We start from the raw sequence: 23,695 nt of genomic DNA, 5'->3' as shown, positions 1-23,695 counted from the left end.
AGAAAGTAAGAGGCACAGCCACAGTAAATTACCAAATGCCTAAAGAAACTCTACCAAAAGTACACAACTTCTTATTGTCACAGCAATACAGTCGTGTTGCGAGACACCTTCAATGGAAAAGGGCCCTACCCATCATCACTCCAATGCTAATAGGTGCGGGCCCCATACGAAATGCAGTTATACCTGCATATCAACAAACTGTTAGCTGATGACCACTAGTCAACGCCTGGCAGGCATCGTATTATGGCTGTGAACACTGGCAGTAAATTGGGTATACAGAGGGGAGAGAAAAGATAACATGGTGGATGAGATGTTGTTCATTCTCATACACATTTTATTAGCATATCAGCCTCCTTTATTTCCATTAGATTCACGTGACTGGGACTTGAGTGTGCTGAAATTGTGGTGCTTTGGGACAACATAAAAACATTTAAAATTTTCCTCACCTGCACAATATTGCCATACAAGGGAGAACGTGAAGCGCACTAAATAGTGTGATGGCTCACCATCACAATAACACTAAACAGTTCTTTTTAATGTACAGCAAGTAAAGGAAATCTTGTGATGCTCTACGATCACTACAACAATGAATGATGCAGTGCTGCTCAAATGTGAAGTGTTGTCAATGAAGTGCATCTCCACATCTCCACCACTTCTTTTAGGCTACACACTGATTCATCCCAAAAGAGCAAAACCAAGAATGCAAACAAAGATGCCATAAGCACACATGCTTGGTGATCATTTAGGGGGAAGCAGAAAATTTGCTTACAGAAGACAACTGTGTTGCCAAACCGCACACTGCTCATAATTTTTAAATAATATCTCTGTCTACTTTTACATGTCCTATTAAAATAAAACACAGGAAACAACATACCTCCTTAAGGTACACTACTGGTGCTCTCAAATTGGTGACATTTCATAAGTACAGCCTCATGAAAGGGAAAAATTGCCATCCACCCAGCAGTAGAACAAAGTTACAAAGCAAACCACAGAACTGCTTTGCCATTACTGGCCCTGTGCTTCGAGCTGTCAATGAATTCAGCCTCGCTCTGCAATCTACTAGCCTCCTTATCACCCCAGAGGAGCACTGGTCGTGGGCTCCATCACAATTCCAGGATGAATTATTCAACTGCAAAACTTTCTTTCTTGAGAAAACAATGTCGGTTTCCTATGCAGCTTCATGCTACCCTCGCATGGATGACACTTTTTCCATTTCATGAAACTTCGTCCACGTTGCCAATTTTTACAGAACTGAATTGTCAAACTCAGCTTTAGCGTTGAACAGACAAGATGTGGTGACACCGATGCATACAAAATTATTGTGGTCACAATTTTTTTTTGCTTCAACCACCTATTACAAGAGCTGTAGCATATATAAGTGCACAGCTCTCATGCAAATCCATCTTCAACGATTATAAAAACAACGGCAAAACCTGTACCTAATAGGGTGCCATGTCAGCACGGCAAAAATATGCGTTCATAACTATCAGACCGCTAGACACAGCCCAAGTACAATTGCTAAAACTTCCGCAAACATTATAAAACAGTGTTTTGTACACAAACAAAGCATGAACATGTTTACACTGTTCACTGCAAGGAATCTTATACTTCTTATTACAACTGTTTTTCGTACCTCACATACGTATACTTGACTCATCTGCAGTTTGAAAGTGTACCATTAATGCAAATACTGCACGAATGCCAATGAGTCCCATCTAAATCACAGGATATGAAATTTACATCTACAGAACACTTCATTGGTGAAACACACACTTTGCATTTGACAGAATGAAATGCCGAGTTAAAAATCACAAAACGGGCAAAACAATATTTTTCTTCACCACTAATATGCTTTCCTAAAGCTAAAGCAACTTTTTTTAAAGAAATGGGCCAGCTAAAAGTACACAGGTCTATTACGAAAGCTATCATGCAGTGCAGGATTAACGCTTGATGTGTGGCATGCCAATGATAAAAGTTCTCAAGTGTCAAAGCTTAAATGATAAGAGCCAAATACAACTTTGAAATCAGCAGCTTAAATGAAACAAAGCTATCTGTCCTTAGGCCACTCAACATTCGAAAGTGATTAAGCTAGTTATATCACCATAAAATGTTGTGTGCTTTTAGCAGCACTTGGCTGTGGATGATGCCACTTAGGATTCTGCAGCAGCAGCAGCCTGCCATTTTTGTGCATGCACTAGCACAAACACACAAGTGAAGTTTCAGCACCAAAAATGTGTGTTAATGTGATTCTTTACTGTGTTCTGAAAGTCAGCTAGCCACTCTTGTGTTTGGCTATAGTAAGGAATAAATTTAGTGTTTTTGTTTCAGCAAGAAGCAAACACCCATAGGTTTTCAAAGTATCAGAATCACTATATGGCACATTGGTTCAAGTACACTGCAATGCTGAAAGACCATAGACACCTGGCTATTCTGCAAGCACAATTCTGTTAATCAAGCTAATTAGAACAGGATGCGCAACAATAAATTTTTTCAACATGGCAAATTGTAGGGCTATGGAGAAGGAAGGCACCACAAATGTCAAACTATGTCAAACTCTTGCCTTTGCTTCGTGTTGTCGACAAATTCGACTTCGCCCTGCCATCTGCTAGCCGCCTGGTTAGCTCAGATGGTAGAGCGGCTGCCCCGGTAAGGCGGTGGTCCCGGGTTCGAGTCCCGGACCAGGACGAATTTTTCTTCAACTATGAGGCTTTTCTTTCGAGGAACCCGTATGGGTTTCCTTTGTAGCAATTGCTACGAACGGGTGGATGTCTGACTTTCCCTTTATTCAAATCTTAGCAACATTCAATATCCTACTCTCACACATTATCATGAAACATACAAGTGCTCCGTAATGAACCAGCACATTAAATATGTTCAAACAGTAACCACCAACATGGAACAAACAATAATGGCAAAGGATCCGGAACACAGTTCTTGGCAAGATGGCAAAAAATCCTTCCTCCTCAGTGAGGGTGGTGAAAGGTATGTGGCAGAGGTACCGGGAAACGTTTCCAAGGTGCTGCTGTCATAAGCTTATAGTACAGTAACTGCCACGTCACTTAGCTCAGAAAACAGCAAAAGAGGCGCTTCGCCATGCAAGCTTCCACTCAGATGTGCCTCACGTATTTAAAAGAAACCTTGAACAAACTACAGTACGAGCTAAAGCATGGATACACAATGATTGTTGTCCACTCGCCTCCCAGAACGGCATTCAAAATCACACGGCATCTATTTACCAGCACAATGCTGTGCGCGGAGCAACAAATGTATCCTGGCGCACTGAGGTCGAAAGCATCACACAAAACATTTCCCAGTGACTCGAGTCTGCAAGCATGACAACTGCAACAGCCGTGGCACTGCAGACATTACGGGTACGTTCGATTTGCCTGCACCACTTGAACCAGTTCGCGAGGTGCTGCACCCTGCCATTCATTTCAGCGGTGCAGCAATGGTGCCCGCAGAACCAAGTCGTTCGTTTCAAAAGGTGCAGGAAAGGTGCAAGGCTGGTTCATCATTTTGCTGCACCCGCTCCACTGTCGGTGCCGACTTGGTGCAGGCGTACAGGTGCAAAGCAGCGGCGCAGCAGACGACGCAGCACACGGGAGCGAACACCGTTGAAACCCCGCTTACACGCATCTGATGTGTCGCAACTGTGGTGGGTATTTACGCCCCAAAAACCGATCACACCTGCAGTTCAGGACCTCTCAAACTTACGCACTCCGTGCACATTAGTCTGACATAGCATAATGCCTACACCGCGTCTGCACCTTTACATTCGTTTTGAGTGTTTCGCTGCGCCTGCACCTCCGGAATCGAGCTGCAGTTTCTGAACTTCTCGTGAACCTCTGTGAACTGGTTCACAGTGGTGCAGGCGAATCGAACAGACCCTATGTATTCTATTGATGGCGATGTTGCAGTCGCGAACCATGTGACGGCAACAACCCTTTCGGCTAGGGATCGGCCGGTGCCTCGAGCATGTTGAGCAGAAAGCTGTCGATGGGAGTGTCTCCGATGAGCTTGAAGAAAAAGAGGTGCTCGAGGCACTTGAGGCCGATGCTGCGCAGCGCGGGCAGCCGCAGGAGCAGCTTACCAAAGCGGCCCGGCTGGTCCGGATGGTGGCGCCGGCAGTGTTCCTCGAGGGCAGCGTACACCTTCTCGCGGAGCGCCTCGACTCTGGCGATGTTGCGGAGTCCCTTGGCGTCTGGATTGAAGAGCACAACGGCGCGCAGGCAGCCGAGTTCAGTCTTGTCCATCTTCATATCGCGCATCTTGGCCACCAGCTCGGCCAGCACGCGGTCGAAGATGTCGCCGACGCCTGCGCTGTGCGCACTGTGCCGCTGCACCACCAGGCCCGTGGCAAGAACGATGCCGTCTCGCGCGCCCACTGAGCGGTGAGAGAAGGCGGCGATAAGCAGCTCGTTCCAGCCGGCTTTTAGCAGAGCCGTGCGATCCTCGATGGGTAGTTCTTCGAAGTGCGGAATCCGCCGGGCCCACTGCACGAGCTCGTGAAGCTGCCGGTCGGCGGCCTGACACATGCTGTTGACGGGATCGCGGCCCGACGCGGCCGCGTCCGCGGCCAGCACGGACGGCGCCGGCTGCTCGACGCGCATCTCAGCTTCGAGGATACGGTCCAGCGGCATATCCGGGGAGCCGGGTCCTCCGACGCCGACGCAAACGCCGCCGCTTGTGCTCTCTACCTCGTTGTCGTTGCGGTCCTTGGCCCGCTGGCGCTCCTCCTGGACGGCCTCGCGCTTCATGCCGCACGCAAGGCATTTCTGGTAGCGGCAGTACTGGCAGCGGTTCCGCTGCCGCTTGTCGACCACGCAGCGCCGTTCCTCTCGACAAGCGTACGTAAGGTCCTTGCGCACGGTGCGCTTGAAGAAGCCCTTGCAGCCTTCACAGCTGTAGACGCCGTAGTGTTTGCCAGACGCTCGATCGCCGCAGATGGAGCAGAGGTGCTTGGAGCCGCTCAGCGGATGGGTGGCTGGGAAGCGCGAATCTCCTGCCACAGGCGCCGCGGACGACGGCCCGTTGCTGAGCGGCGGCGGCTGACTATCGACGGGAGTGCGGTTCACTGACAGCGTTCCCCCGCCGCCGTAGCCGCCCGACAGGTAGGACGACGGCTGCGGGAGCAGGCTACTCGACACACCGTTGGACGCACCGCCATTGAGGTTCCGCGTCGTCGGTTCTTGGTAGGCCATGGTCTCCGGCGGGCTTCAGGCCCCGCGCATGCGGCCCGACCTTGCGTGTGGCAGATCGGACGCGCGATCACAAACAGGCTGTCCTCGAGCGGCAGGTGAACGTTCAGTGGGGCAACGGCACCCAAGCTAAGCCAGGGCAAGCGACCTGACGCGCTGCCGACGCTTGCCAAGGCGGCAACGCAGCCAGTGTTGCTGGACGCGCTGCACAGGCAGCTGGTGCAGCCGTGCGGCGGCGCGATCCCGCAACCGATGAGCGCGGCGGATCAGCGACGCGCAGCAGCTCTGATGGGGGCGCTATGCGGGCGGGACTGCGCCACTTACTATTCGAGAGCAACGTCGCGGTGCGTTGTTTACTCGGCAAGGTGCACGGCGCAATATAAATCTTCCCATGTTTGTTTGTTGAGTCCATTTCTATGTTGTTCGCTTGACCTTGAAAACAAATCAAGCGGGCTTGCGCCGAAAAGGCTATTCTGCGACATGCGACTGCCATTTCATGTAAATTAAAGCGCTGTTTATTTGCCGTGGCTTATATCTTTACATTCTTTCACCCGATTTACACGTTACATGCGACTATTGTGGGTTACTGTCAAGATAAATATGCTTCGCGGGCTGTATTCTGTGAGCATTACAAAATCGCACTTCTGTGTTGTCAGTGTATCAATATCCTATGTTTGTGTGTTGTGTATACAAACCTGCATGCAGATTTGTTGCCATAAATATAAACTTCATCAACAACACCATTGCATTCTGTTGTCACAAGGCCATCTGCTTCGTATACATTGTGTGCAAAAATCAATAGCAAACATGCAAAGAGAGAGAATTAACCCAGAATAGGCATATGTTGACTAGAGCTAGTCAACATATTTATTCTGAGTTGCAAGCTATGGAAAACGAAAGTTACACATGACGAGCTACTATGTTTGGACAAAACTGCAGCAAGTATACGAGGTAAGCAATAATATAAACAAAATATAGAAAAATACATGAAATGTTTCTGTCCAAGCTTGTAGCAGATTCTGTCATGTGTTACAAAAATTTCGGGAATGCAATTTCTTTGCATCTACCAAATGCAGGGCTTTGTCTGAGCAAGATACACATGACCTACACCACTGCTCCTTTTTGAAGAATTGTCAGGCCATGGTTATTACACGTACAGTGCTCATGGAATGAAGTGCATCAGTTTAGGGCTAACTAATGCACACACTTTAGTTTCCACCGACTGCGGTTGGTGTCACGTCAACGTAATTTTGCCGCGTACATTTAGATCAGAGTCCGCGTAACCTCTGGTGACCAGGCTCCTAGCGACATGGTACTCCCAAGTACACTGCACATATGTAGGGTTCTACTCTACTAAATGCTCGCCGTCGCATTTCATTCCGTGAGCACTGTACCTATACTATGCAAGATTGGTCAAGAATCAGGAAGTAGAAATAAATATTATTTAAAAATAAAATTATTAAATGAAATTAAAATTTTAATTTCTGAAGAGAAATAAGCACCCGAGTAGACACAGCAGGAATATGCAAGGCGTTTCACTTATCTTGAGCCAAGGTCTAAAAATATGCAGATGTTTCGTAGCTGGACAGAACCAAGGTAATGTTGTTCACAGTCTCTTGGAGATAAGATTTTTTTTTTTTGCATTCTGCTTAATTACATACTTGGTCTTAATTAGTCAACTTCTCAAATATTATTAGATGAAAGGTGTCAATGAGAAAATTGTAGAGTAACATGAGAAACTCCTGATACAGCTTTCTGTTGCTCAATACGTGCTACAAAGAAGTGTTTTTCAGAGCATGAAGGAAGCTCGCAAACACACGCAAAGTGCCTCGAGCGACCAGTCGCACAGAAATTTTACATGTATTCGCAGGCTTCTTTCACGCTCGGCACAGGTACCAGAAATATTAAACTGGGACACTAGAAATATATTCCGCGTGGTGGTTCTGGATAAGTTTACTGCTTACCTTCATGGAGAGGTGCAATCAAAACTACACTCAGTCTCAATCGAGAGCTTTAATGGAATAGGCATATTACTATTAGCATAGGCTTGTACAATACCAAAAAGTATATATGTAGGCAGCGGCATTAACAGTAGCATTTAGTGACACTGCATTCAACGGAAGCATGATGAACAGTTATTGCAATGACCAAGATACCTTATTTCAGCAGCAACATTGCCATCGCAAGCATACTTAAAATTTTCTTTTGGCCGAAGATTAGAGCAGCACAAGAACATTATCAGCATACTGTATGTTGCCACCAGTGCTCCTATGTTTCTTGTCATTATTGTACAGTCGAACGTCAGTACCACATTGATATTTTCATATTCATAGGGCTCAAAGGCATTAAAGAACAGTGTAACTACAAAATCACAAACAGCATTTAAAAAATGCTGTTTGTGAAACTATTTGAATTATCCGTTACTGATATTTCAATACGTATTAATATTTGTTACCACACAGCAAATTATCAGATATAACAGTAAATATGAAAATTTTCTCACCAATATAGGCACGTAATAAATATATTCTTATATTGGATATTGGATATAATGAATGTACTTTTGTGTCAGATGCGACTTGGTCATAATGGGATTCAACTGTAGGATACATCGCCACTGACATGGCTAACACTACGCAAATGCTCTTTTTTTTTTACAGTTTTTGCATACAGGACTAATACAGTCATAACTTGCGTCAAACAAGCTTTATTGTACACCACATCATGGGCAGGCTATCTTAGATTATCCTAAACCCACTGCCCCGTATCACGTGACCATGTCGGATGCAGGTTCTTCTTCTGGGCCTCCCTCTCCGCTGGCCATGGTGGTAGCAGAATCCCCCTCCTGCGGCATGGGCACCTCGACGTCCCTGCAGGTGGCATGCTGCAGTTCCCAGCGTATCTCGGGCGTGATGGTGTGGTGGGGCTGGGCACGCAGCAGCGCCAACAGGGCCTCTCTCTGCTCCGATGAGATGTCGCCCTTGTAGCGCTGGCAGAAGTTCAGCAGGCACTGATGCCACAGCACTGGCAGCTCCCGCTGCTCCCGCTCGAACCTGGTGACGACCAATTTAGTTGACTGTTTATTAATGCAGACAAAAAAAGAGGCAAGAAAGAAGAAAGACACAGTAGAAGTGAAGAAGAGAAAAGTGTGTAGCCCACAGCCCTCGTAACTGCCTCACTGCCTTGCAGGCGTCTGAACTATTTCGAGGCCGAAGTATGGCAATAAATGTACACTGTGAATAAGAGGTAGGAACTGCAAGTGGAGGGCATTAGGTATGAAATAATTAAAGGAGCTTGGAAGATGGACAGGAAAAACGGAGGGTTTTCTGGGGACTTGGTGGCCCCGTTTCCTTCGCAGACATCCTGCGCTGTCACACAATCATGCAATGCAGAACGTTATGATGGTCGACAGCAGAAACGTGAAAATGAGCAGAGGCACTACGAAAGGGAAGCTGCACTTAAGGGTTCCCTAAAAGGGCTGTTGTCATATGCCTAGACACAAGCCATGTTGATATGGATACGGTAGAAGCGTATTGTATTAGTAGTTTATCACACTGCACATATACTAATAAGCCTCCATTTACATGAATGCGCATTTTCCTGTCCAGCAAGCTAACGCCACCTAGTCTCATATCTGAGGGTTAGCACTCTCACTTCCGATAAGTCTGCTTTTGCTGCCTCATTGTGAAATGCACCGAAAGTACTTGCAGGGTGTCGGCTACGTTCTGCCAAGTTGCCCTTTATTTGTCTGCATGGACAGATTTTCACGTCGTTTATTCTGCAGAAATGTACCACACAGCACCAGGATATTAAAATTTCCCAGCACGTCTGCAACTGTTGCCATGTCTAGTGGTAGCCGAGTGTGGAAGTCCCAGCTCATAACTCACAAATGTTAATGTCATTTATTAATGACAAAGAAGACACTGTTTCCAGGCGCGTAATGCACTCACAAGTTAAAAGAAATCACATGCGGCCTGCTTCGTAAGCCGCCATCGTTGTTTTGATGTCCCCGCAGGGCGGCAGACGTGGCTGCCGGTCGATTGGCTGGTTGTCATACCGCAGCAAATATGTACCCATATAGTAAAGCAATGAAGGGGGCTAGTTGGTGAACGTTCATGGTTATATTGCGCTCAGTTTTACAAACACGATATTAAGGCAGGACAGGACGTGGACGGACGTAGCGCAACGTAGTGTTGCGCTACGTCCGTCCACGTCCTGTCCTGCCTTAATATCGTGTTTGTAAAACTGAGCGCAATATAACCATGAATGTACCCATAATTCCCGATACGATACACAGCTAACAGGGGCCGCTGAAATGCACATTCTTTATCTCAAACTAGCTCTGCTTAGCACATTTGATGTGATACACCTTTCCTAGCGAATCACTGCACTTACATCAGATGCGATGCACTTGAAAGTTAACACAGTATGCTCCCGTCATTCACGTAGTAATTCGTCTAAACGTAGCTACAAAGGGCGTCTCTCAATGGATGCTTTCTCACAAGAATTTCATGCCAGCACACTATAATAATGCACACGTGATTGGTTAAACATTACCCTCCTCTCAAGCCAAAATTTTTTTTTTAGCCAATCACATTACTCACCCGAGTGACCTCACTCAGCCATGCTATGTAGAGTGGGAAGGGGCGCCTGAAAACTCGAGGGAGCAGCGCCGCTGTGATCGGTAGCAATGTACATTTTTAGATCCTTATAATAAATTACACGATTTACGCAGAGCGCTTAAATCTGTCTCTCAATGATCAGAAAGCTCTATCCTACCAAATCAGTACATTTGTGCACAATCATCAAAATCATTTCAGGGTCCCTTTGAAGGCCAGAAATTGGACCAAAAAATCATAATTCAGTTTTGTCATTTTTGCATTTCCCAGACCCTTCATAATTATAAGATTCATCCCACTAGATTCTGAGACCCTTCATTTCAATAAGGTTTTTACAAGTCATGTCCCAGTATGTTATTCCTTGATTTCTAAAAACAACAATTTTGACATACTTGCAATTTTGAAGGGAAAATAGCTTCTGTGCTATTTTAGCTATTGGAACAATTTTTTTTACCTAAAAGACAAATGAATGGCATGTGTGCAAGGTCCAATTTTAGAGTAATATTTTTCACATTCTCTTTTAATGAGTCATACATTGCACATATTAAGATGGAAATTTTTTCAAGCAACATTGATGGGCTCTGACAAGTTCAAATGGACCTAGGACATTGATTTATACCTTAGTGCACACCCTGGACATTGTAGATTAGTATGTCTATATCCTAACCACTGTGCTCGTCTTTTCTTTTTTTGTCTAGATCATGTTTCTCCAAAAAGAAGACCCAGTGTTTACAATAGTATATCATCCTAGGGCAATTTTTAGTATCAGCACACCAGGGCAAAAAGAAATCATGTAGGCAGATCCAACGCACATGTTGGTTTCTTTGCGAGGTAAAGCTTTCATAAAACTGTTAATGAAGCGCAATAAATTTACTCATTACATTGCTTGATCTTTGCCACAAAGAAAACTGGCACACGCATGTGCTCTTGCACACTTGTGCTATGCAATGTGACAAATCTTATATTGCATGTATTTCTTTGTTTCTGCTCATTATATGTACAAGCAAATTCTTGGCAGATTGCCCGTTGTGGATGCGTGCCTTTGTCATCATCATCATCAGCCCAGCTACGCCCACTGCAGGGCAAAGGCCTCTCCCATACTTCTCCAACTACCCCGGTCATGTACTAATTGTGGCCATGTTGTCCCTGCAAACGTCTTAATGTCATCCGCCCACCTAACTTTCTGCCGCCCCCTACTACGCTTCCCTTCCCTTGGAATCCAGTCCGTAACCCTTAATGACCATCGGTTATCTTCCCTCCTCATTACATGTCCGGCCCATGCCCATTTCTTTTTCTTGATTTCAACTAAGATGTCATTTACCCGCGTTTGTTCCCTCACCCAATCTGCTCTTTTCTTATCCCTTAACGTTACACCTATCATTCTTCTTTCCATAGCTCGTTGCGTCGTCCTCAATTTCAGCAGAACCCTTTTCGTAAGCCTCCAGGTTTCTGCGCCATACGTGAGTACTCGTAACACACAGCTGTTATACACTTTCCTCTTGAGGGATGGTGGCAACCTGCTGTTCATGATTTGAGAATGCCTGCCAAACGCACCCCAGCCCATTCTTATTCTTCTGGTTATTTCAGTCTCATGATCCGGATCTGTGGTCACTACCTGCCCTAAGTAGATGTATTCCCTTACCACTTCCAGTGCCTCGCTACCTATCGTAAACTGCTGTTCTCTTCCGAGACTGTTAAACATTACTTTAGTTTTCTGTAGATTAATTTTCAGACCCACCCTTCTGCTTTGCCTCTCCAGGTCAGTGAGCATGCATTGCAATTGGTCTCCTGAGTTACTAAGCAAGGCAATCTCATCAGCGAATAGCAAGTTGCTAAGGTATTCTCCATCAACTTTTATCTCCAATTCTTCCCACTCCAGGTCTCTGAATACCTCCTATAAACATGCTGTGAATAGCATTGGAGAGATTGTATCTCCCTGTCTGACGCCTTTTTTTATTGGGATTTTGTTGCTTTCTTTATGGAGGACTACGGTGGCTGTGGAACCGCTATAGATATCTTCCAGTATCTTTACATATGGCTCATCTACACCCTGATTCCGTAGTGCCTTCATGACTGCTGAGGTTTCGACTGAATCAAATGCTTTTTCGTAATCAATGAAGGCTATATATAAGGGTTGGTTATATTCTGCACATTTCTCTATCACCTGATTGATAGTGTGAATATGGTCTATTGTTGAGTAGCCTTTACGGAATCCTGCCTGGTCCTTTGGTTGACAGAAGTCTAAGGTATTCCTGATTCTATTTGCGATTACCTTAGTAAATACTTTGTAGGCAACGGACAGTAAGCTGATCGGTCTATAATTTTTCAAGTCTTTGGCGTCCCCTTTCTTATGGATTAGGATTATGTTGGCGTTCTTCCAAGATTCCGGTACGTTCGAGGTCATGAGGCATTGTGTATATAGGGCGGCCAATCTTTCTAGGACAGTGTTCCCACCATCCTTCAACAAATCTGCTGTTACCTGATCCTCCCCAGCTGCCTTCCCCCTTTGCATAGCTCCCAAGGCGTTCTTTACCTCTTCCGGCGTTACTTGTGGGATTTCAAGTTCCTCTGGACTATTCTCTCTCACCTTATCGTCGTGGGTGTTACTGGTACTGTATAAATCTCTAAAACTCTTCAGCCACTTGAACTATCTCATCCATATTAGTAACGATATTGCCGGCTTTGTCTCTTAACGCACACATCTGATTCTTGCCTATTCCTAGTTTCTTCTTCACTGCTTTTAGGCTTCCTCCATTCCCGAGAGCCTGTTCAATTCTATCCATATTATAGTTTCTTATGTCCGCTGTCTTACGCTTGTTGATTAACTTGGAAAGTTCTGCCAGTTCTATTCTAGCTGTAGGGTTAGAGGCTTTCATACATTGGTGTTTCTCGATCAGATCTTTCGTCTCCTGCGATAGCTTACTGGTTTCCTGTTTAACGGCGTTACCACCGACTTCTATTGCGCACTCCTTAATGATGCCCATAAGATTGTCGTTCATTGCTTCAACACTATGGTCCTCTTCCTGGGTTAATGCCGAATACCTGTTCTGTAGCTTGATCCGGAATTCCTCTAGTTTCCCTCTTACCCCTAACTCATTGATTGGCTTCTTATGTACCAGTTTCTTCCGTTCCCTCCTCAAGTCAAGGCTAATTCGAGTTCTTACCATCCTATGGTCACTGCAGCGCACCTTGCCGAGCACGTCTACATCTTGTATGATGCCAGGGTTCGCGCAGAGTATGAAGTCGATTTCATTTCTAGTCTCACCATTCGGGCTCCTCCACGTCCACTTTCGGCTAACCCGCTTGCGGAAAAAGGTATTCATTATCCGCATATTATTCTGTTCTGCAAACTCTACTAATAACTCTCCTCTGCTATTCCTAGAGCCTATGCCATATTCCCCCACTGACTTGTCTCCAGCCTGCTTCTTGCCTACCCTGGCATTGAAGTCGCCCATCAGTATAGTGTATTTTGTTTTGACTTAACCCATCGCCGATTCCACGTCTTCATAAAAGCTTTCGACTTCCTGGTCACCATGACTGGATGTAGGGGCGTAGACTTGTACTACCTTCAATTTGTACCTCTTATTAAGTTTCACAACAAGACCTGCCACCCTCTCGTTAATGCTATAGAATTCCTGTATGTTACCAGCTATTTCCTTATTAATCAGGAATCCGACTCCTAGTTCTCGTCTCTCCGCTAAGCCCCGGTAGCACAGTACGTGCCCGCTTTTTAGCACTGTATATGCTTCTGTTGTCCTCCTAACCTCACTGAGCCCTATTATATCCCATTTACTACCCTCTAATTCCTCCAATAACACTGCTAGACTCGCCTCACTAGACAACGTTCCAACGTTAAACGTTGCCAGGTTCAGATTCCAATGGCGGCCTGTCCGTCATTGGAATCTTTGTATGGAAATCTTAATGATTAATGGCCTCATGGTTAGAGTACCGAGCTGCTGTGCAGGCAGGCCGAAGTTCGAATCCTGCCGCCGGACGAGCTTTTATGTTTTTTATAAGATCGAGGTGGAATCTTCTCGGCAAGAACCCGACCAACGACCGACTGACCCAGCCAAAACCACGGGATGGTAGCCAAAGAAAGCTTCGCTTTAATACACAAGGTATGCAAGCATGATTAAGATCTATCTACAAATAAGAAAGTTTGCTTTCAAGTGCTGCAGTAAGTACAATGTTTACGGTCTCTGTTCCCTAGCTTAGACACATGCAAGTGAAACTGTGGGTTTATTTTCAGGAGCAGTGTCAGGTGCGTACACTTTGTAGCTTTTCCATTCATTGCTACAGAAACATGTCTGCGAGTAAAGTGTCGGGAACTCGTGCCGCAGTGCCACGACACAGCAACAAACGGGGCTCACTTGAGGAAGTGATGCACGACTGCATCGATGACCCGATAGGGCAGGGTGTACTTCTTGTCGATGAGGAGCCGCAGGAAGATCGAGTTGGCACCCGTGTAGGGCATCTCCGCAATCTTCAGCATGGCCGCGCAAGCGTGCAGCATGGGCACCGAGTTCTTACTCAACACGCTGCCCACGATGATGGCCTCGCGTAAAGTGCAAGTCCCCGTCTGCAACGAGAAAAGTCGAAAAGAAAAAGTGAGCGAAATGTTGCCTACATGCAACATTCTGCAGTGAGCAGAAGCATGGCCCCCCGATTCTCAAAAAACATGCACGTTTGTTTCCTAACAGCCACACATATGACCTTGCCAAGCTTTTGCACATGTTCTTTTCTCTTCATGTTACCCATTGCTATTTTGTACATCTTATGTTTGTGCATGTACTCAGAAGAGCTTTCTCTACAATGTAGCCTTTTGGGACCTCTTTATGTGTACTTATGCTGTATTCACACGACATTGTACGGTAGACTTGTCAATTCGACTCTGGTTAATTCAAATTTTTTGGTTAGTGACCTCTTCACCTCTTTCTGAATACCTATGCTGTATTTGCATGTCTTTGTACAGTAAACTTCCATTAATTTGACTTGGGTTAATTCGATCCTAAGCATAGGGCCCGGCCAGCGCCCACACATTTCCATGGGCCCCAACTTTCATTATATCAATCGTAAAGTTGGCCTTTGCCAGATAATATAATCTTGACTGGTTAGCATGCACTCGCCTAACCTCAATGGTTATCCCAACAGGTTTAGTAGCGTCTGTCTTAGCAGAGCTCAGAATGCGGTTAATGCATTAAACACATCTTATCTCCCTCCAAAACAGCTATTCCCGACCTGCCCTGAGATTTTCACATGCTTACAATAGCTCACAATAAATGATTACAGTACTTAACCGATTCTCACCAGAGTTTTCCTTTCTCCCAGGGAAATTGGTTCAAAAAATTGTCAGCTTGGTGCCATCAGATACGAAACCAAAAGCCTGTTTGCGGTATTCGAAACAATCCACTGCAGAGCCAGCCTAGCCAGCACACTCATCACTGCCATCTTAAGATGACAAGAGAAGTAGTATTCGCTAGCCACCCTATTTTCGCATTGCGTGAGATGACAACACACCACTTTCGGTAGTCTGTTATGAAAGCTCACTCAAAACATGTTATTTTGCCTGCTAAGCTAGCAGCAACAAGTCACGCCACATGTTTTTATCATTTCAGAGTTGCATTCGTCACACGACAAGCTAGTGATGTGGTTAGTATATGTGTAGTGCGCACCAACGAACACGTCGCTGGTGGTAGGCTTGGGAAGTGCACTCGGGAAAGGAGGCAGCCATCCACTGTAGTTTTCAGCATGTTTGCTTGTGCCTCTCTGTTTTATTGACGTTTTCGGAGCAAAATAAGCAACACCCTTTGCATGTGTGTGGTGGCCAAAGCTTCAAAGCATGTCGAAGAACAATAGTCACGTAGTGGGGTTGTCAAATACCTGCAAACCACTGTAATCATTCCCCGCAAGGCCGCATGAGCAGCAACGGCAGCAATGGATCATCGCCATTCGGTGGAAAATTTCTTGTCCTCATTCTGGGCCGTCCGGCAAGCCGAAGATGCCGCTCGAGTCCAAGGACTTCGAGCTGTCACCTGAGGCCACCACAGCAAGAACTGCCAGACTATTCTTTAATAAAGTTTCTTCTTCTCATGCTTTCTTTTGTGATTTTGTTTTTTGCACCTAATCATGTTTGCATGGGTAAGCGACGAAGTTAATCACTGCCTACCCATATCTTGTTTGGTTTGTCCACAATGCAGAATGCGGGTTAAAGGCATTTCGCTTATGTTCTGGATGCCATTTGCCTGCTTCTAGTGTTTCCCACTTCTTCGCCGTTTTGCTCTAGCTAAGGTGCACAGTGCATCATGTTGTATGTTAAAGCTGCCGAGGCTTGCAGGTACTGAATTTGATTGTTGTTTGCTTTACTTTTTTTGACACAGATGGAGTCACTCGCAAAGGTATCTGAATTATTCGGCAGGCCGGAAAAATTAATTTCAATGGTAAAATGCGTTATGTTTTACAACTCTAGCACCATGGGAAAATCGGTCCAGGCCGTGAGTGCATTTCACATTAGTCTGTCGCAATGCGCATCGTCATGGAGTGCACATATTGTGCATGCGACCATGACTTCGTGGCACTGTTAGTTTAAACTGTTTTCCGCAAATTCATCATTTCAGAGCATTGTTTGCATGTGAGCTTTTGCCATTCCCTATACCAGTTCGCGCACCTACAAAAAGCTTATGCAATACGAGTTCCGGGTAGTTGCTGGCTGATCGTGCGCAAAGTTGCCCACTTCACGCATGCCACAGTCAGTGCAGCCTGTGCACCTGATGTTGCACCAGATCAATGTGTATTCATCTATGGATACAAGCATTTATCAAAATATCTTTGGGAACCTTTTCTTGACGACATGCCACCAGACTAGCCCGATGGCTAGGCCTAACCAGAGTTGTCCCAGTCAGCCACCAAAGTTGTTGCGATTAAGTGCAGTGTCAATGAAATGTTTTGCAGTGGCTGTACGGTACTTGGAAAATGGAGGAGTCACCTTGCCAATGAAAGTGAGGGCACATCCTGGTCGTAAGCTTCAATTCCCGGAGACATGCAGCTGCTTGGTCTACATGCATAGCCTTTGAAGAATGTTTCGGTTGCAGCATGGTACCACTTATATAGTGCGGAAGTCCGCAACTACGATGACTTACGTTATAAGTGGTCTATGCCATTGTATTAAACATAGCAAGCTGCAGGAACTACATGGATAAAATGCCAAGAAAGCTTGCATATAGCAGGAGATACTCAGATGAACGAACCTCGCACAAAGGAAGTATGATCCCCTTAAAGAAGGCACCTGGTTTGAACAAGGCTTTGCGCAGGGCCTGGAAGAACAGCAAGAGAGAATACAGTCAAAATCAATGCACAAATGAACTTGGTTAGCAAGATAATTACACTCTGTTAAGAGGTGGTGACGCACATGCAAGCAGGAAAGCAAGACCCAATGAGCCTGCAGAAAAGAATTGACTACTGGGCTAATGTGCGCTTTTGAAAACTAGCAAGGAACTCTGAGGTGGCAGCAGCAAATAATACAGTCAATTAATTCACCCTGAAATGTACTCTTATTCATGGGCATCATTCTGCAATCTTGATTAACCAGTAGTCATCACGACAATTAAAGGATCCCTCACCAGGTCTGGCCATTTCGAGCTGACAAGCACCATGCATACAATGCGTGCTAACGATTGCGTCTGCTCAGTATACACGCTACGCGCCGCGGAAAGAGCTGAAATTTCAAACTATACATCATTTTCCCTTTTCCTTGTGGGTGCCGCGCTCCCAGCCGGAGAGTCGATGTATATCGCACAAGTGCACCTACGTACATCGCACTGCTGTGACAATGCTCACGGTGACGTGTACTTCGAGAATTGAATGCAACAGCTGGTATTTGCATAATCTGTTGCTTCAATAGACAAATTAAAGTTTAGAGAAATGATAAAACCCACAAACCGAATGTCTGCGTGATCTTGTTTTACTTTGCACCGCAGCAAGAGAGAGGTACAGTAAGAACCTCGTTCATACATTTTGGAAAAAGCAGAAAGAAAAAAACATACAAAGCGGGAAAACGTACAATCCGAAGTAACTAAAATGATTTTACAGACTCAACTATTGTTGACATCTACATAATGCGAAGCGTCGCGTGGATTGTTGCGGCACGAGATGCCGATGCGCGTTAAGCTGGTGGTGCTCCGGCAGTCCAAGACATGTTTTGCTGTTTTCCTGTTGTGTATTGTTTTAAGAGGGGCAATCAAGCTGCTGGGCAATGCCAGATGCCACCGAAGCGAAACGTGATGCCCACATCGCGCTGCCTGCAGCAGGGAACGGCAGCACGTCCGGATTATTGCCTACTAAAAGTGTGCAGTGCGCTACCAATGGTACTATGCACCACACGCTGTTGAACAGATAGGTGAAAATGCTTAAATTAATGCAATAGGTTTGGCTATGAAATAGCTATGAATGCGACGTGCGACAACCCTGGTGGAGGTTTGCTGGTACCAGAATAAGAAACTGTACACGGCGTCATTTTCATGTGAGATGGGCTGCTATATACTGATCTCAATCATGCCTTTTCTTGTTCACATGAGATCTAGCGGCTGGAAAACGTACACGATCACAGTGTGCAGCAAAGAACGGCGGTGTGTTTATCGCATATTAACCCTTTGAGGGTCGAATTATTTTGAAAAAAACTTTCCCAGGTGGTCAAATTACTTTTTTGCGGATCTTGAATCTCCAAAATGTATTAAGTCGGGAATAAATAGTCAAAAATAATTAGGAACAGTATTTTGGTGTCGGCATCACTCAGAACTGCAAAATGTTCAATAGTATTTCCGAGCGTGGTACTCCTTGTAACACGGATCTACGCACAGCGCCTTATCGCAGTCTGCACACCTAAAATGCGTGTCTGTTCTCTTGAAGCGAGGAGTTGTGTTGGCGCACACATGCCATCTCTGCGTGCGGCTGCCTTGGGCAGAGGTCTGAGGCACCCTCTCGCGTAAGCGCGTTGCCGCGGAGAGCGAGAATACCTCGCAAACGGCGCTGATAAGCAAGTGGTGATAACCAAGATAAGAGAAGTGCCGATCAAGATAGAAATCAACTTTCGCTGTTCCTGCGAGAGCGTGCCGACAAAGAGAAAAACAACGTTTCGCGCGCCTCCGTTGCGATCACGCGGCGGAACTGAAACCGCGAAAGCGCGTTGCCACTGAGAGCGGGAATACCTCGCGAACGGCGCTATAAGCAAGCTAAGAGCAGCGCCAATCAAGATAGAAATCAACTTCCACCGCCCTGAGTGCCGACAAAGAAAAAAATGACGTTTCGCGCGCCTCTGTTGCGATCACGCGGCGAAACCGAAACCGCCAAAGGGGCGTTGCCGCAGTCTGAGCAACGCGCTGAAGCTAGCAATGAGCTCTGTTTATCTCCCCAAGAAGGTAGCACCAATCTCAAACGCATCTTGTAAGTGCTAAGAGGTGGCAGCACCTCCCGATGAGCGCTCATCGTCATTATGGCGCGAAATTTCAAACGGAGGGTCGGAACCGTACCCGTACGGCGAAGACCTTGCGGGACAGAAAACCACCGCCGTACATGTACGGCGAAAACCTTCAAAGGGTTAAATGCATGTGCTACGCTTCCGACGACACCACGCGCTGTGAAACAGATACGCAAAGATGTTTATCGCAACAAGATTGGTGGTGATAGCTGTGAATGCCGCTTGCGATGACCCCGAAGGAGATTTGCTGGTACCTAAATGAGAAATTGAGTGCGCACCAGCGTTTTCACGTGAGATGGGTGGGCGAGTATACCAGTGAAGCTGTCGTGGCAAGCAGTTATATAATGTTTTCGATCGCGCCTGCCTCACGCATTTCCCTGTTTACATGGGATCTAGCGGCTGGAAAACGTACCATGCGATTGCTGTTTGGCGACATACAATAGATTGGTGCCGAAAAATCATGTTTTCTGGGAACGTATGAACCGGTAAAAAATGAGGATAGCTCTATTGGGCCATTTTTGGTTCTCGACTGCGAACGTTGGCACCGGGAAAATGTATGTAGTGGGAACATATCAACAAAGTTCTACTGTCCTTCCGTTTTGTCTGCTTGTTCCTACATCGTGTAGTCGGGCACGCAGACAACGAAAGTATGTCATTTTCTACCGTGTTCCAGCGCGAGATAATGCTCTATGAACTGCTTGTGTCTGCCTCAGTACTCGCATAGCACCAACTTATACTACTAGTCAGGTGTACTTGTAATTGCATTTTGAGTGCCACTTGTTTTGCTGGGCACAGGTTCCCACAACAGAGTTAACCTTTCGAAGTCAGCCTTTTGACAGTGTTACCCTACGCAGTCATGACAACGTGACAATATTCAGATGCACCAAGTGTGTACATAGTGGCAGCACCGCTAGATGACGCAGCGTGTCCAGAGGAATGCACGAGAGAAACCCAGCTGCATACATGCGTCATACACGTCTCGTTTCAGCAATGGCAATACGGTGCATTGCTGCATTGCTTCTATGCTAATTTCATCCATGTCGACGTTCGTCGCGAGATGGGTTCCATCAGAATATTTTGATGACTTCGAGTTGCCTACTTGTTCTTACATTTACCCTGCACTCGGTAACCAGCTCTTCTGCCCTCTTTCTCCATTCCGCGTGTACACTTTTGAGGTGTAGATAGTATTTGTGCACTTCAGCTGTGCCCACTAGCGCCACCCTACAATGTAACAGCAACAGCTCATGTAATACCTGGTACAGGTGGTAGTTGAGCTTCTTATACTCGGCTATGTCATCTCGCACACGTGGCAGCAGGACAAGGTTATAAAACCTACAAACAAGAAAACTTGTTTAGAAAGCATCGTCATAGCACAAACTTGCTTCTAAAGAAGTAGGGGTACAAAAGGCCTAGGCACAGGCAATGGCGCACAGGCAAAGGGACTCACCTCTGAGCCATCTTTTCCTTGAGGTTTGAAGCGAAAATACGAGTTGCCTGGTACATCGCAGCTGATGACCATGAGTCAGGGTCAGTTAGGTACAGCACCTGCCATAGAACACACAGAGCAACATCAACACAATGACCAATACGTTGCTGGACCATTACAAACTATGGGAGAGCAGATGGTAATTTTTGAGAGCGAATGAGATATGAATATAATGGTGCCAGAAACTAATCGAATCCTTTTCTAATAGCTTTTAATAAAGAACAGTCATTTTCCCAATAATATAAAATTAAGCTCACATTGTAGTATTCACATTGTTGGCAAATTTCTGTCTTAACATTACATGTGTTGAAGCACTGCTTATTAAATGTCTGAGTGACACATACGAAACAGATAGGCACTTTGTTTAGACACCCAGACTTCCTCAGGGAGTGTGAATGATTACTGTTTAAAAGCAAAAGTCTGGCACTCTGAGTGATGTACAGCTTGCTCTACTACATAACTTCTGGTGTTTAATGTCTACTATAGCCATTGGGATTAAAATTTATAGCACTTTAGCTCCAATTTTATGTTTGACTACACACAATAGAGGATTTAGTTTATTTAAACACTTATGAAAAAGAAATTCATATTTACGAATACCAACTAGCATGTGATTCAAACATCAACTAAAAAAGGGCATTATTAAATTCATTATTAGTCATTTTGGAACATTCGCACATAAGTGCAGAAGCACAGTAAACGACAGCAACTGTAGCATGCAGGGCCTGCTGTAGCAGCAGCCGTCCTTGGCCAGCTGCTCTTTCTTGGAAGTCGTGTCAGCGTAGCAGGTGCATGCGCCATGCTTCTTTGAGCAACAGAAACTAAAGTTTCAACTAAGTAGATTCTATGTTCTTACATGCCAAAAGCATGATATGATTATGAGGCACACCATAGTGGAGGGACTCCAGGTTGGTTTTGACTACCTGGACTTCATTAACGTGCACTTGAATCTAAGCACACGACTACTGCTTTTGCATTTGGCACGCCATCAAAATATGTCTCCTGCGGCCAGGATCAAACCCTCAACCAAGAGCTTAGCGGCTCAACGCCATAGCCACCATGCTATCACAGCGCTTCGACAGAAGAAACATTCGCCCCAGCCGTAGAATGCATCATGCAGTACAGAAGTGCTGCTGCCGCCTTGTGCGAGAACTCTGGCACTGCGGTCATTCAGCTACTGTGGCAGTGGTAGGTAGGATATGGATCTGTCTAATCATCATGCCTCTGGCTTCAGGCGTTCCTGTATCATTATTTATTATGCTTTGTCTTTCTACATTTCCAAGAAACTCTTCTTTTTTTTTTCTAAATGTATGAAGGCAGTAAATGTCTGTGCACATGCATACTCATTGAAAATTGCTGCACTTACATTGCAATATATTGATCAAAATGACCAATTTGCCAAGTCACTACAACGTTTAAAGCAAGAAGGCCAAAGTTTAGGAGAATCCATGTAGTACTATTCCATCATTCCTGTGCTGGCCGAACAGCCATGCTGGCAGATTCCATAGACACTAGAGCCATAATTGCTCTGGCAATTTCTGCTGGAAACTCTTATTTGTTTAAAATACTAGGCCAAAGACTACATGGAATGATTGTCCGTGCATCTGCCCCTTGCACATAAGCCCTTATTGTGAGAAGTGAAAGATCTGAACCAAATAAGCGCACACTATTGATGTTGCGTTCTGAATACGACTCTTAAACGCAACAGTAGTAGCTTTGTTTTCCCGCACAACTTTAGATATTTTGGAGAGCAAATCGGCACAGACTGCAGTACAACTGTGCTCTCAGAGAGAGCATATGCAGTAAATCCAGCAAGGCTTTGCCGAAGTGGGACATTTTGTTTTTTCTACATTTCCTGATTTTAGTCGCGCTGATGATGTTTCAATAACAGACACTCTATCAGGTGGTTTTGAAAAATTTGTTGCACTAAGTTTTATTTGTGATGTTAACGCATTGGTCAGTTGTTTTGAATGCTTGGTTAAAAAATGTGTTCAGTGTTTCATTTCATTCAAAACAAAAACAAAATATGAAAATCTGCTGGATGACGTGTGATATATTACACCTAACACGGCATGTTAATAGGCTAAGGTGTAAGAGGCGCTCAAACAATTATGCAGCCATGTTAAATTTCATTAAAGCCAAAGAAGAGCTTAGACTGAAAATTAACTCGGCTAAGGATTTCTTCCTCCGTGTGCAGCTGCAGGACCTACTAAAAACTAATCCTAAAATTCTGGTCATCTGTTTCACCACATGATCCAATAGCTACTTCTATGGTGATTAACTATGTTTCTACTAATCATCCATTTCATATATTGTGGGGATGCGCAACTCTCACGCGTCCCCTGATATGTTGTTTTCTCGCATAGCTCCCGTCTCCTGTAATCCGGCTTCACCGCATGGCTTTACTGCGACGGTCGGTATGCTAGAAGGGTAGTACGAGAGATGGCGTGCGTGTTGCTCTGCTAATGCCACCTAATGGCAGGGTTACTTGGGCGCAAAAAGGAGAAGGCTCTTCCTCTTTGGCTCAGGATCGGCAAGCGGCGCGAACGTTTTGTGCATGCGCCAATCCATGCTTCTGCGAGACCGTCTCGCGAGGCCTACCCCAGAATGGACAAACAGGATCGTTTGAACACGCCACCGTTTGTGTGACCGTATGCACGAACAACCAGGCGTTGGTGTCCAGCATGAGGCGAACATATTCGCTCGTTATCGGGTTGCGGTGAGGCAGACTTCCACAATTTGTCGCGTGCCCATCGGCATATTTTGTGGATAGCAACTCGGCTAGCAGGCATTAGTCGATGAAAGGTGCAATAAATGCCCTTATGATTGTTTGCACTACTGTGTCGTCGTTCCTTTGTCCGAAGAGCACGGGTGAGAACCCCACAATATCAAACACATTTAATCATCATCATCATTTATTTAT

General features: G+C 45.5%; 1 protein-coding gene, 1 non-coding gene and 1 pseudogene across 2 annotated transcripts in view; 1 reads left to right on the top strand and 2 right to left on the bottom strand.

The window, feature by feature from the left end:
• Positions 1-2,611: 2,611 nt before the first annotated feature.
• TRNAT-GGU (transfer RNA threonine (anticodon GGU)) lies at positions 2,612-2,686 on the top strand. Its single transcript has one exon. It is a non-coding gene; the product is annotated as a tRNA-Thr (tRNA).
• Positions 2,687-2,774: 88 nt separating this feature from the next.
• On the bottom strand, positions 2,775-7,798 carry LOC126536580 (retinoic acid receptor RXR-alpha-B pseudogene; annotated as a pseudogene).
• A 91-nt stretch (positions 7,799-7,889) lies between these two features.
• bys (Bystin) overlaps positions 7,890-23,695 on the bottom strand; it is a 30,045-nt gene continuing 14,239 nt past the window's right edge. Inside the window, exons 6-10 of the mRNA XM_050183600.3 lie at positions 20,734-20,831; positions 20,540-20,618; positions 17,062-17,127; positions 14,188-14,396; positions 7,890-8,251 (exon numbers count right to left, since the gene is read on the bottom strand). Of these exons, the coding sequence (XP_050039557.2) occupies positions 7,966-8,251; positions 14,188-14,396; positions 17,062-17,127; positions 20,540-20,618; positions 20,734-20,831 (738 nt within the window). The 3' untranslated portion in view covers positions 7,890-7,965. The remainder of the gene's footprint in view (positions 8,252-14,187; positions 14,397-17,061; positions 17,128-20,539; positions 20,619-20,733; positions 20,832-23,695) is intronic.

The sequence above is a fragment of the Dermacentor andersoni genome, chromosome 4 (assembly GCF_023375885.2).
Source record: "Dermacentor andersoni chromosome 4, qqDerAnde1_hic_scaffold, whole genome shotgun sequence".
Lineage (NCBI taxonomy): Eukaryota > Metazoa > Arthropoda > Arachnida > Ixodida > Ixodidae > Dermacentor > Dermacentor andersoni.
This window is presented reverse-complemented; position numbering and strand designations above follow the sequence as displayed.